The 13,801-nt window shown below is 56.8% G+C and overlaps 5 protein-coding genes across 5 annotated transcripts; 3 read left to right on the top strand and 2 right to left on the bottom strand.

Annotated features, from left to right (window-relative positions):
* Positions 1 to 2,974: 2,974 nt before the first annotated feature.
* Positions 2,975 to 3,534, top strand: IUM83_11950 (Ubiquitin domain; the record flags this gene model as incomplete). The annotated part of the gene is made up of 4 exons (XM_067936543.1): positions 2,975 to 3,094; positions 3,158 to 3,199; positions 3,257 to 3,331; positions 3,403 to 3,534. 4 exons carry the CDS (start codon positions 2,975 to 2,977, stop codon positions 3,532 to 3,534), a joined length of 369 nt encoding a protein of 122 aa, XP_067792134.1.
* Positions 3,535 to 7,714: 4,180 nt separating this feature from the next.
* On the top strand, positions 7,715 to 7,997 carry IUM83_11949 (uncharacterized protein; the record flags this gene model as incomplete). The annotated part of the gene is made up of 2 exons (XM_067936542.1): positions 7,715 to 7,822; positions 7,902 to 7,997. 2 exons carry the CDS (start codon positions 7,715 to 7,717, stop codon positions 7,995 to 7,997), a joined length of 204 nt encoding a protein of 67 aa, XP_067792232.1.
* A 378-nt stretch (positions 7,998 to 8,375) lies between these two features.
* IUM83_11948 (UPF0468 protein) lies at positions 8,376 to 9,086 on the bottom strand (the record flags this gene model as incomplete). The annotated part of the gene is made up of 2 exons (XM_067936541.1): positions 8,376 to 8,955; positions 9,034 to 9,086. The coding sequence occupies 2 exons, from the start codon at positions 9,084 to 9,086 to the stop codon at positions 8,376 to 8,378; spliced, it is 633 nt and encodes a 210-aa protein (XP_067792233.1).
* Positions 9,087 to 9,437: 351 nt separating this feature from the next.
* IUM83_11947 (zinc finger protein 37-like) lies at positions 9,438 to 10,706 on the top strand (the record flags this gene model as incomplete). The annotated part of the gene is made up of 1 exon (XM_067936540.1): positions 9,438 to 10,706. The coding sequence occupies one exon, from the start codon at positions 9,438 to 9,440 to the stop codon at positions 10,704 to 10,706; it is 1,269 nt and encodes a 422-aa protein (XP_067792235.1).
* A 461-nt stretch (positions 10,707 to 11,167) lies between these two features.
* IUM83_11946 (phosphoenolpyruvate carboxykinase (ATP)) lies at positions 11,168 to 12,880 on the bottom strand (the record flags this gene model as incomplete). Its single annotated transcript, XM_067936539.1, has 1 exon — positions 11,168 to 12,880. One exon carries the CDS (start codon positions 12,878 to 12,880, stop codon positions 11,168 to 11,170), a length of 1,713 nt encoding a protein of 570 aa, XP_067792236.1.
* Between the last annotated feature and the right edge of the window lie 921 nt (positions 12,881 to 13,801).

Genomic DNA, 13,801 nt, shown 5'->3' with positions numbered 1-13,801 from the left:
CAGCGACACCTACGTTCGCGTCCGCTGCAGGCTGCGTCACAGCGTTCAATGCCACCGGCTCCTCCGCCGCGCGCAGCTTCGTCTCGTACGCCTGCAGCCGCTCCTTCGACACCGACACCGCGCGCCCGGACCCCGTCGTGAACAAACTCGCCACCATTGTGGAACCACTGCCGCCGCTGCCACTACGACCGCCAGCGACACCTACGTTCGCGTCCGCTGCAGGCTGCGTCGCAGCGCTCCTCTCCACACCCTCTCCACCTTCTTCCACCTCACTGTCCTGCGTAATTCCGGCTTCTTCCTTCAACTGCGTGGCCGTAGCAGCTGATAAGTACTGGCTGAAGCTGCTGTCCGCCTCGTGTGACTCTTCTGCACTCGCTGTGAAGCTCCACAGCTCGCTGCTCTGCGTGAAGCCGCTCAGGGGAGGGCTGGGAGGCTCCGCTCTCGCCGTCTGCGACGCGCCCGTGCGCCTGCGCTTCCTGCTGGGGCTGCGTGCGGCGTCTCTCGCCCTCGCCGTCCTCCGGCGGCTGCCGTGCTGCGCGTCCTCCAGCGACAGGCGCGCCACCTTCTCGTCCTGGAACATGAGGATCTGCATGGCCGTGTCGAAGTCCTGCTCGAACACCAGCAGCGCGTCGAACGCCGCGCGTAGAGCGGCCGCGCCGCCGCCAGCCGCAGCCTCCATGCTAATTGCGCACTAATTGACTTGTGTGCGGCAACTTTTTGGCGCGCACGGTGTGTGCACCACACTAAATGACCACCACTCTGTGTTTTGTACCCATGTGAATGGGGAATCTTGAAGAGACAAGGTCAACTTGTATCACAACTTGGATACCGTACTATTGTAGTCAGAGCTAACAGTGTGCTTCTTTTGTTTTCGTCAACCAGGAGGACCTGTTGAAGCAACATGGTGGCCGTATGAAGATGCCGTGGCACCTTTTCTTCGACGGCGCCATTTACGTACGCAGCTTATTGCTGAAGGGTGCAGCTTGGAGGTTGTGCTAAGTTATCCTTTGTGTCTTTCACAACATAGATCACGGACCCGAAGGACGTACAGCACATCTTGTCAACGAATTTCAACAACTACGTGAAGTCCCAGGACTTCCTGGATGCATTCCAAGAGGCCTTCAATAACTCACTCTTCATTTTGAATCACCACCCCCAGGCACCGGACAGTGGGGCTGGTTGGCATCTACAACGCAAAGTCGCGATCAAGGTGTTCACTACGGCCAATTTCCGCATATATACGGAGAAGATTTTCGCCAGACATGCCGAGGAAACGCTGGTGACTGCACAAGTTGAAGCAATCAAGCCAAGAGCCCAAGCGGATCAGAGTGAAGTCAGCGATGGAAGCTTCTGCTGCGATATGCAGGTCGTCAGCGCGAGATACACGTTCAAGTCCATCTTCGATGTCGCTTTTGGCCTGCCTCTGAGCGAGATCGAGGGAGCAGAACATTTTGCTGAGCAAATTAACTTCGTCAACGAGCACTGCGCACAGAGACTGTTTGTGAAACAGTACTATAACTTGTTCTGGTGGGCAATGCCCAGTGAGCGTGAACTGCGACGATGCACGCGGGAAATTCGAGCAGTTGCTGACACCGTATTGCTTCGACGTCTACAAGAATCTGAAGAGAAAATCAACGCACGGTCGGATCTGCTATCGTTGTTCATCCGCAAGGCTCGTGAGCTTTCCTCCGAAGGGACTAAAGACCAGAACGCCGATGTCGCCTCGTTGCTGGGACCGAACACGCTCCGCTCTATCATATTGACATTCATCTTCGGTGGTCGAGACACGATAGCTGAATGCCTTACATACAGCTTCTACGCAATCGCTAGGCACCCGCAAGTCCAACAGCGAATTGTGGAGGAGCTGGAGTTGGTTAAGGCGGACGGTGGATCAAAATCCACAGCTTTTACCTTTGACGAAGTGAGCAAGATGAAGTATCTCGACGCTGTCGTACACGAGGTCCTGCGGTTGTACCCGGCAGTGCCTTACAACGTCAAGAGCGCAGTGAAGGACGACTACCTGCCCGACGGCACCTTCGTCCCCGCAGGTGTTGACATCGTCTACTGTCCGTGGTACATGGGTCGCAACAGCGAGCTCTGGGGTGATGATCCATTGAAGTTTCGTCCTGAACGCTGGTTGGAGATGTCCAAGCGCCCGAGCGCGTACGAGTTTCCGGTCTTTCAAGCGGGTCCACGCATCTGTCCGGGGATGAACATGGCCATACTGGAGAGCAAGTTTTTCCTTGCTACCACGCTCAGTCGCTTTCACGTAGCGATCGCCCCTGGAGCGAAGCAGGAGCGAGGCTACGTGCTGAAAATGGCGCTCTTCATGGACGGTGGCCTGCCGTTGCAGATGACCCCACGAGTCCAGCAGTAACTAGCGCTGCCTCTTCTCCCTTCATCAAGTACCGTTTAGCCAAGTCGTAGTCGTAGCACAGCACGATATGCTGCAATACACAGCTACAAGTTGACGTCACGCCAGCGACACCTACGTTCGCGTCCGCTGCAGGCTGCGTCGCAGTGCTCCACACCACACTCTCTCCACCTTCTTCCACCTCACTGTCCTGCGTAATTCCTGCGTCATCCTTCAACTGCGTGGCCGTAGCAGCTGGTAAGAACTGGCTGAAGCTGCTGTCCGCCGCTTGCGACTCTTCTGCACTCGCTGCTAAGCTCCACAGTTCGCTGCCGGGCTGGGAGGCTCCGCTCTCGCCGCCTGAGACGCGCCCGCGCGCCTGCGCTTCCTGCTGGGGCTGCGTGCGGCGTTTCTGTCCCTCGAACACCAGCAGCGCGTCGAACGCCGCGCGCAGGGCAGCCGCCGTGCCTCCGCCAGCAGCCTCCATGCTAATTGCGCACTAATTGACTTGTGTGCGGCAACTTTTTGGATCGCGCGGGGTGTGCACCACACCAAGTGACCATCACTCTGTGTTTTGCACCCATGTGTATGGGGAATCTTGAAGAGGCACGAGCAGAAACGATGGCTCAGCCCGTGCTCGACCTGGGGCTTCTGGGCGCGGCCAGCAAGGGTGCGGTGGGCACGCGTGGCGAGGAGAGCAAGTTCGACGACGTCATGGCGCTGCAGGAAGAACCCATTAAGGTGAGGCGGGTTATGCAGCGGACTGAAGGGCTGCCAATGACAGGATGACGCTTGTGTATGGAGATCACGTTCCTGCTTCCGGACGACTCGACGGCAACGAGCGAGGTAAGGAGAGTCGGAGCTGTGGATGTTAATAGGTGCTGAGTTGTTGGTGCTGCTCAGTTCAAGAAGGGCCACACTATAGCGGTGCTGAAGGCCTTCCTCGAGGACGAGTACGACCTCAAGCAGGAGCAAACGGTGGGTGGTGCTGCATCTGGCTGGTGAGCTAGGTGGTGGGGCGGTTGTTGATGCTTACACTGTACGAGCAGCAACTTTGTCTGGACGGGACCTTGCTGCTGGACCCGTTCTCCTTGACGGACTTCCCCAGCGTCTTGGAGGCGTCGGCAATCGACATCCAAGTGAGGCACAGCAGCTCCGACGACGCCAAGAGTAGGAAGTGACGAGCAAGGTCGAGCTGCTGGATCGAAGAGGCTCGATACACCCCTACAGGCCTTTATCTATGCTAGATATACTCGAATACAGGTCTGCCTTGACTCTGGGGCAGTATCTTTGAGCAAAAGCTGCCCAAAGTTGCGCGATTTTCGGCACCTTTTTGCACCTTTAACCACCGTCATTTGGTCGATTTAGCACCTTCGAGTTGAAGATGTCGAAGTTCGACACCTCGACGGAGAGGCCGAATTCTTACCGAATATTTATAGTAGCGAAAGGTAGACCAGGCGAACTCCAGACTAACTTCAGCAGCAACTAGATGGACAGCATCATGGATACGTAGTGCTTGCAGACTGCATTTACTACTAGGTAGCATGTTGATGAGAGAAACCCGCTAAGACTTTAGCGCAATAATATGGCGTTTCTACATGTACACGACTGAACTCGGATTAGTCCTGAGTACCAAGAAGACGAATCCTGAGTGGACTTACAATAAGTATAGTTGCACAGCTTCCATTAGATTATGCTCAACTAACGTTATACCTGTCATAACTCCCCGAAGTCGGTCGAGGCAAATTTCTAGGTCACACCATGTATTGACTCATTGCTGCACTGCAACAACTTGCTAACACTTTTGACGTGGAAGGCAGCAAAATTGCGCCTGAGCTGCCTCCACACAGTTGAGTGTCTAGTGTAACCATACGCTAAGCGTACATATCGTGCGTGAATCCTACCTGGTCACGAATTGTGTGGCTTTCCACGTCCGCGGTTAATCTCAACTCTGAAGATGCATGAAGTTGCCCAAGGTGCACGAAGCATCGCACGGGAAGCGCGCTTTTGCGACGATATCATAGCTTACCAAAATTGATGCCATTGGATGATGCATAGAGCTCGCAAATGGTGATTTCCGCCCCGCCATATCGCATCTCTTGGTTCACCTCGGGTACCGCACCCGCCCGACAGCGCAGTTCGGATACCTGAACTTATCCGGCCCATTATATACTACAAACAGAGCCATTCTAAGAGCAGTTCCATCGGTAGAGTAAAGGCGAGGCACAAATTGCTGATTCTCCTGAATTTGTATGAGCAGCTCGCTGTATTTGTATCAAATCTTCTGCGTTATTTTCTGCGTTCGGCGCATACAAATTCGAATATCCATCAGAGTGGTCGAATCGAATAGCTGTCATTTATCCGAAATTATCCTCGGGTGGGTGCAGGTATACCCAAGTCTACCGATAATATAGTCCGCGGTGCATTCCGGTGTCAAGAGCGGTGTCGGAAAGCAATTCCTCCACTGCGGGAACCGTAATGTATAATTCGCGGAGTTTCCTCAAGCGATCGATGCTAGACGATATTCTCGTAATGACATCTAATAGCGATCTCATCGACTGAGAGTAAATCAATTAAAGATGAAATTCACAATATATTGCACGCTTTGTTAAAGCAGTTCCACTGGTATCCATAGGGGTAAACGTGGACTAAAAGCTATATTTCCTCTCAGAATGCAACAACAGGTCTGAGAAAACGTGGAGTATATATGCCAACGGGGTAAAATCGGGGATAAATATGGCAGCGGGATCGCCTTGCGGCGTATGACAATGGTAAAAGGATAGCCAATGAGGGCCCGAGGAACCTCGTGAACACCGAGATGGAATAGTCGACGATTTTGTAGCGCCAAGGCTGGTATGACTCCCTTGGCCTTCCTACATGCTTGGTAATCGATAGGGCGAATGCATACGCTGAGTATTTTTCAGTTAGTGTCTTCTTGGGCGCCAATTGCACTCAAGATACGGCGTACTACTAAAGTATTATTCACTTGCATGGAGTTTGTTTTGCTCGTCGCTTTTTCCATCGTTTTACTGCATCCGGTGCGAAATCGGGAAGAGCATATTTACAAACACGTTCATTGTCGCACTTGAAAATTTTGGACTACTCCAGAACCGAAGTTCGGGTACTCGATCGGGTAAGCATTTTACCCGGGTTCGGGTACTCGATTGCGAGCTTTGCAGCATTGGTGCATGAGAAAGAATACCTCGAAGTACATGAGTTCGTGCATGCGCGGAGACAAGACAATAGGTTAACTTGTATCACGGTCAGAGCTGCACCCTCTAGCTCACTTCCGATTTCACCCAAGCGTTTCTGGGCAACATGGAGTCGGCGCTGCATCTTCTGAGCTCGTGGGGCTTGCCCGAGCCTCCGTCAGCTAGCACCGCGGTGAAACTCCTCCTCACGGCCGCCGTCGCCAGCCTGCTGACGAAGGTTGGCATGATGTTTCACCGCAAACTGCGTATCGCGCGTGGGCTGGCACCGCTAAGCGGGTCCCCGGGAGTTTGGTTGCTGGGCAACATGCCAGCTTTCATCGAGAACCGCGACCGCATCTACCATTTCTTGGTAAACCTTGGAGCTTTTACCTTCAGTTGGCAAAGCTAACAGTATATTTCTTTTGCAACCAGGAGGACCTGTTGAAGCAACATGGTGGCCGTATGAAGATGCCGTGGCACCTTTTCTTCGACGGCGCCATTTACGTACGCAGCTTATTGCTGAAGGGTGCAGCTTGGAGGTTGTGCTAAGTTATCCTTTGTGTCTTTCACAACATAGATCACGGACCCGAAGGACGTACAGCACATCTTGTCAACGAATTTCAACAACTACGTGAAGTCCCAGGACTTCCTGGATGCATTCCAAGAGGCCTTCAATAACTCACTCTTCATTTTGAATCACCACCCCCAGGCACCGGACAGTGGGGCTGGTTGGCGTCTACAACGCAAAGTCGCGATCAAGGTGTTCACTACGGCCAATTTCCGCATATATACGGAGAAGATTTTCGCCAGACATGCCGAGGAAACGCTGGTGACTGCACAAGTTGAAGCAATCAAGCCAAGAGCCCAAGCGGATCAGAGTGAAGTCAGTGATGGAAGCTTCTGCTGCGATATGCAGGTCGTCAGCGCGAGATACACGTTCAAGTCCATCTTCGATGTCGCTTTTGGCCTGCCTCTGAGCGAGATCGAGGGAGCAGAACACTTTGCTGAGCAAATTAACTTCGTCAACGAGCACTGCGCACAGAGATTGTTTGTGAAACAGTACTATAACTTGTTCTGGTGGGCAATGTCCAGTGAGCGTGAACTGCGACGATGCACGCGGGAAATTCGAGCAGTTGCTGACACCGTATTGCTTCGGCGTCTACAAGAATCTGAAGAGAAAATCAACGCACGGTCGGATCTGCTATCGTTGTTCATCCGCAAGGCTCGTGAGCTTTCCTCCGAAGGGACTAAAGACCAGAACGCCGATGTCGCCTCGTTGCTGGGACCGAACACGCTCCGCTCTATCATATTGACATTCATCTTCGGTGGTCGAGACACGATAGCTGAATGCCTTACATACAGCTTCTACGCAATCGCTAGGCACCCACAAGTCCAACAGCGAATTGTGGAGGAGCTGGAGTTGGTTAAGGCGGACGGTGGATCAAGATCCACAGCTTTTACCTTTGACGAAGTGAGCAAGATGAAGTATCTCGACGCTGTCGTACACGAGGCCCTGCGGTTGTACCCGGCAGTGCCTTACAACGTCAAGAGCGCAGTGAAGGACGACTACCTGCCCGACGGCACCTTCGTCCCTGCAGGTGTTGACATCGTCTACTGTCCGTGGTACATGGGTCGCAACAGCGAGCTCTGGGGTGATGATCCATTGAAGTTTCGTCCTGAACGCTGGTTGGAGATGTCCAAGCGCCCGAGCGCGTACGAGTTTCCGGTCTTTCAAGCGGGTCCACGCATCTGTCCGGGGATGAACATGGCCATACTGGAGAGCAAGTTTTTCCTTGCTACCACGCTCAGTCGCTTTCACGTAGCGATCGCCCCTGGAGCGAAGCAGGAGCGAGGCTACGTGCTGAAAATGGCGCTCTTCATGGACGGTGGCCTGCCATTGCAGATGACCCCACGAGTCCAGCAGTAACTAGCGCTGCCTCTTCTCCCTTCAACAAGTACCGTTTAGCCAATTCGTAGTCGTAGCACAGCACGATATGCCGCAATACACAGCTACAGGTTGATGTTGAAGTCGTGCGCACATAACGATTCATGCGAACTTAACGCGTCAAATCGTTGTTGGTCGCGCGAAGGTCGTCCCAATCGACAAATGTTGCGCGAAGATTTCGGCGGTGGAGGGCCGCTCATTACTCTCGGGGAAGCGGAGACTGAGATGCCGTACCAAGTGCTGCCCGGCCTCGTGGTCATCTCCGTGGCCTTCTCGCTCATGGGCGTGGGCTACGGCGCCGTCAACAAGTGGCAGGCCCGCAACAACATGCAGGTGCGTCCCCCGCCGGCTCGTGCTCCCTCCGCCCCGCACGTTTTTCTGACAAATTATTGCGTTCGTTTGTGACGTGCAGAGCAAACTGGAGCTGCTCACGGACTGGGACCGCATGATGGACGAGCGCGACCGGAAACTGGCGGCCAGGGCGGCGGCGTTCAATGCGAAGCAATAGCCGGGCGATGTCACCAGTGAGGAGCGAAGAGCGGCCTCGACAGAGGCGAGCGGGCGTCGCGAGACGGACAGACGATCAGCCAGCAAGGAGGCAGACTCAGGTGCTCGACCAATACAGTACAGGGACGATCGCCAGGGATGTTGCCAGTCTGGAACGTCGTTCTTGCGCTCGCAGCTGACTCGTGTAGCCTAACTGCTCTTTGGCGCTCTGGGGGAAGAAGTGAAGTACGTGAAGGAGAAAAGAAGAAAAAAGTAAGGAAGCAGCCGAGGCAGCACGCACGCTCGGGGTCTCGAGATGTATTTGGTTATATACCCGCGTTCATCAGCTTGCTCGATTGGGTCTTATGGTTCGGTCAATACGTGCTAAATGCCTACGCGTCTACATCGACTGCTCAGCCGGCGCAAGCGGTGCCTTCTGCTGCTCGCTGGACGTGGCGTTGTTGGCCTTGGGCACGGGCAGGAACAGCTTGAACTCGGGCGGCAGCTCCTCCTCGGAGTAGAGGCGGTCGGAGAAGTAGATGCGGCGGATGCGGCAGTTGGCGTGGATCTGCACGCGCAGCGTCTCGATGTAGTTGGTGCCGTAGGCGCGCCGCGTGAAGTCCGAGAGGTTGAACTGGATCTGGTTCCAGCCCTCGTCGAGCCGCATGGGCATGGTGCAGATGAAGGGCTTGACCCGCGTGGAGCTCTGGTAGTTGCTCGCGCGGAAGCGGCGGCGCACGTTCTTGTCGTCCAGCACCTGCACCTCGAAGGTGAAGTACTTCTTAAGGTTCTTGATGATCATGACGAGGAACGGCAGCTTGATGCCCAGCGTCTTGGCCGGCTGCGCCGGGCACGTGATGAAGTTGGTGCTGACGTTCGTGCCCATGATCTCCAGCACTGACGACTGAATGTCCTGGTCCGTGATGCGCTTGATGTGGCCATTGCGCACCTGCTTATCCCAGATCTGCAGCGGTTTGCTCCTGCAGGCAATGGAGACGGCATGAGTCAGCGTCTTCAGTATCTGTATACCTATCTAACTAGCTGCATTAACCCCGCACCCGATGCTGTAGAGGATGGAGAGGAAGCCCGACTGGAAGGTGTTCTTGAACATGGCGCGGAGGAGCTCGTCGGCGCACCGCAGCACGTTGGGAATGCAGCCTTGGAGCGCGACGCCGCGGACACCTCGGACGGTTATGGTGTGGCGCTTCAGCGCTGCGTCGCTTCAAGATGTGGTCGCCGCAAATAGCACATCGATACATAAATACAGTCGTTTGTGGCGACAACAACGCGCTGTTCATTGGTCCTTTTCCATTTTGCCATAAGTAAGTCGAACCCGGGCCGCGCTCACCTCATACTGAACAAAGTACGCTAAGAGGACTGACCCGCGGGTCAACTGCTTGTGGCGGACGGGTTTCGCCTGTTTGTGGCTCGAGTCACTTGGTGGTCGCCGCTGGTCGTCGCAATGGCGTCCGCGGTGCGCGTGCTGCTCCCGTCGCAGGCCGCGTCCCCCGCTGCTGCACGAACCTCCAAGCGAAGGCGTCTGAATGACACGTCAGCTCCGGCAATTCACGCGGTTCAAACGCCAGCTGAAAACGCCGCCGCTCCCGACGTGGAGATGACAAGCGACGACGATAGAGAGGTGGACGACGAAGAGGACGACAGTGGACGCCGCGGCTGCACGTGCGCCGAGTGCGACGAGATCTTCGCCAGCGCGGCGGAGCTGGTCGTGCACAGCCAGGAGACGCGGCACCGGCCGTTCGCCTGCCGCCACGAGGGCTGCTCCAAGCGCTACTCGAAGCGCGAGCACCTGACGCGGCACGTGGACGCGGTGCACGTGCGCGGCTCGACGCAGACGCTGGAGGAGCGCAAGCCCTTCAAGTGCGAGCTGTGCGAGGCCAGGTTCACGTATAACCACGGGCTCACGCGCCACACGAAGCGCTCGCACCGCAACGTGAACCGCCCGTTCGAGTGCGCCGAGTGCCTCAAGGTCTTCAAGAAGAAGAGCGAGCTGCAGGCGCACTCGTACGTGCACACGGGTGTGCTCCCCTTCGAGTGCGAGGACTGCGGGGAGCGGTTTCTCAAGAGGTTTCTACTGACCAGGCATCAGCGGACCCATGCAGCCAACAGGGACGGGGACACGCAGGTCTTCGTGTGCGACTGCGGCGAGATTTGTTTCGACGAGGATGAACTCAAGAGCCACAAGGAGGTGGAGCACGGAAGCCAGGAGAAGGCAGATGAAAATGGTGCCGATAGCGGCGCGGATGTCACCAAGCAGCCCGCGTCTTCGGCTCACGTGTGCCTCGTGTGCGACCAGACATTCAGCCGAAAGCAGTATTTGCGCGCTCACCTGCGCACGCACTTCGAGTCGCTGGACAACCGCAAGCAGTACTCGTGCCCAATGGCCGGGTGTGAAAAGGCCTACACGCGATCGTCCAACTTGATGGCACACTACAATGCCGTGCACGATGAACGCAAGTCGAAGCGCTTTGCGTGTTCACGCGAGGGCTGCTCAGCCCGGTTCGGCTACAAGACGGTGCTGAAGCACCACATCGAGAGCATTCACGACAAGCCTAAGACCCCGAAGCGGCGCGAGCGCAAGTCCGCGGGCGTTCTCGAGCGTGCTCTCGGAGTGAACCAAGTGGGCGAGCAAGTGGCGCGGACGATCGTGTTTGCTGACGATAGTGAGGCCAAACCAACGGATGAGGAGAAGGAGCCGACAGCGCAGTTATAGTGCGACACAACTTGTAGAAAATGTATTTTATTGAAAGACGAGATGGCGTTAGATGCTGTTGATGTCAACCTCGAGCCGTTGCTAGGCGATGACAACGCCTCGTGTCTAGCAGAGACCCCCGCGGTGGCAAACGCTTCCAACCACTTGAGGACACTGTTGCACATCTACACGTAGTACTCAACGCCAACGTCACTACTGCACCTGTAGACGTATACTGGTAGTCGACACGAGTGTGAGCATCGTGATTCACGACGTGACAAGCAACCAGCCAAGATTTCTGAGCATGCATCAGCAGTCTGTGCATTGTAGTACTGTTTGAACAGGTCGTGCCACCCTGTAATTGACACGAGACCACGCACGCACACACGAATGTAGCTTTTCACACATGTTTCTTTACTTTAGCTCGCTCGAGAGGTCGAGACGGCACTGCTGCCGCGGTCTAGCCTCTTTCGCATACTAACTTACAACTTGGGGCCGAACGTGGAGTAGTCCGTGACGCCAGGGGACACGTACTTCTTGAAGTTGTTCACAAACATGCCCGCGAGCTTCTTAGCGGTAGCGTCGTACGCAGCCTTGTCGCTCCAGGCCTCACGCGGGTTCAGCACGTTCTCGGGGATTTCGCCGAGCTTCTTGGGCACCTGGAAGCCGAAGTTCGGGTCCTCCGAGAACACCGAGTCCTTGATGGAGCCGTCCAGGATGGCGTCAATGCAGGCGCGCGTGTCCTTGATGCTCATGCGCTTGCCCACGCCGTAGCCGCCGCTCGTCCAGCCCGTGTTGACAAGGTAGACCGAGGTGTTGTGCTTCTGCAGCTTCTTCTGCAGCAGGTCGGCGTACTTGGTGGGGTGCAGCGGCAGGAAGGCGGCGCCGAAGCAGGCGCTGAACGTAGCCGTGGGCTCCGTCACGCCACGCTCCGTGCCAGCAACCTTGGCCGTGTAGCCGGACAGGAAGTGGTACATGGCCTGACCGTCGCTCAGCTTGGACACGGGCGGCAGCACGCCGTAGGCGTCGCACGTCAGGAACACAATGTTCGAGGGGTGGCCGCCGCTCGAGGTGGGCTCGTGGTTCGGGATGTGGTAGATCGGGTACGACACACGGCCGTTCTCCGTCTTGGACGTGTTGTAGAAGTCAGGCTCCTTGGTCTCGGCGTCCACGAACGTGTTCTCGAGCAGAGCGTCGCGCTTGATGGCGTTGTAGATGTCCGGCTCGTTCTCGGCGCTCAGGTTGATGGTCTTGGCGTAGCAGCCACCCTCGAAGTTGAAGATGCCATCGTCGTCCCATCCGTGCTCGTCGTCACCGATGAGGTAACGCTGCGGGTCGGCCGACAGAGTGGTCTTGCCCGTGCCCGACAGGCCGAAGAAGAGGGCGGTGTCGCCGTTCTTGCCCTTGTTGGCCGAGCAGTGCATGGCCATGATGCCGTCGAGCGGCAGCCAGTAGTTCATCATAGAGAAGATGCCCTTCTTCATCTCACCGCCGTACCAGGTGCCGCCGATGACGGCCACGTCCTTCTCAATGTTGAAGGCGACGAACACCTCCGAGTTGAGGCCGTGCTTCTTGTAATCCTGGTTGGTGACCTTGCAGGCGTTGACGATGGTGAAGTCGGGCTTGAAGTTCTCGATCTCCTCCTTCGACTGCGGGCGCAGGAACATGTTGGTCACGAAGTGGTGCTGCCACGCGAGCTCCGTGATGAAGCGCACTTTCTTGCGCGAGGCCGGGTTGGCGCCGGCGTAGCCGTCGAAGACGTACACCTTCTCGGCCGAGCCGTAGTGCTTGGTCACGGTCTCGTACAGCTCGTCGAACACCTCGGGGCTCACGGGCTGGTTGATGTCGCCCCACCAGATGTTCTGGCTGGACGGGGCCTGGTCCACGATGTACTTGTCCTTGGGCGAGCGGCCCGTGAACTTGCCCGTGTCGATGGTGTACGTGCCGTTCTTGACGAACTGGCCCTCGCCGTTCTTCTCCTCGTGGGCGGCGATCTCGTCGTAGCTCAGGTTGCGGTGCACCTTGGTGTTGGCGTTCGTCACGCCGAACTTCTCGATGCCGAGCGACGCGGCCGTGGCGTTGGCGAAGCTGCGCAGGGCGAAGGGCTTCGCGAAGGCGGCGGGCGTCGACTGCGCCATCTTCATGGCGCCGAGGCGCTGCACGCGCAGGCTCGCGCGCAGGGCAGACGTGAACATCGTGAGCTTCTCGAGGGGCTTCGGCGGAAGGCGGCGGATTGAGATGTGAGCCGCCCAAAGATATAAGGTCGCGGCTGTCGAGGTGCTGACGTTCGGCGGCGGGCAAACCAGCCAATGGGAGTGCGCAGTGCAGAAAAACGCGCGATTCGGATCCTTGATTGGTCAAACGGAATACTTCAACCGGCCGGGTCAGCAGAGACCGGCCACGTGCGACGCGCGCCGTGCTGCTGGCCATCGGTGCCGCCGACTTCGGCGGCGCGAAACATCGGCGCGTCACCGCCTGGAAGTGCTGCAATTGCAGTTCTGGCCGCGCAAAGCGCAGGATGGCGCGCCAACTGGGGCACAGCGCCGGCTTTCGGCGCTTTTGGGCCCTGAACTTCAGGCTGAAGCGGGCGGTCCGCGCTCACGGCGAGCATGCCAGCCGGACCGCTTGCTCGCCGTGACAGCGCCACCGTCGACACGCCACTCTGGCGCGCGTCTATCGCCGCGGCGCTGCGTTTTGGATTTGAAAGGCCCTGCGCTTCAGCTTCAGCTTGTGCTTCAGCTTTGGTACATTTTGCCTTCTGAACTTCCGCTCCGTCACATGCGGGGCGTCCGCTCTGCAGTTTCACCGCCAAACAACTACGGCAGGCGATGCCTCGCTCCTGAGGCTCACGGGCAGGGACCCAAGCATCGGCATCCGCTTGTTAAAGCCGAACACGTGGCGGCATCGCATCACCATGGGGCATCCAAGCAGAAATAGCAGAAATGGCTGCAGACGCAAAGATACGCTCGCGAGTCGCGCCCCAAGCACCAGCCTTCAGCACCAGGAGATTTTGCCCAGCGTCATCGAACGGGGTCTCTACACTGCACAAGATCCACCGAGCTGCCGCCAAGGCCTCATCAGGCTGATTGTGCCGCCGCGCAAGGAGCGCCACAAGA

Source organism: Phytophthora cinnamomi, assembly GCF_018691715.1.
Source record: "Phytophthora cinnamomi strain GKB4 chromosome Unknown Contig37, whole genome shotgun sequence".
Taxonomy (NCBI): domain Eukaryota; phylum Oomycota; class Peronosporomycetes; order Peronosporales; family Peronosporaceae; genus Phytophthora; species Phytophthora cinnamomi.
The sequence above is the reverse complement of the archived record's forward strand: the minus strand, read 5'-3'. Positions and strand labels throughout refer to the sequence as shown.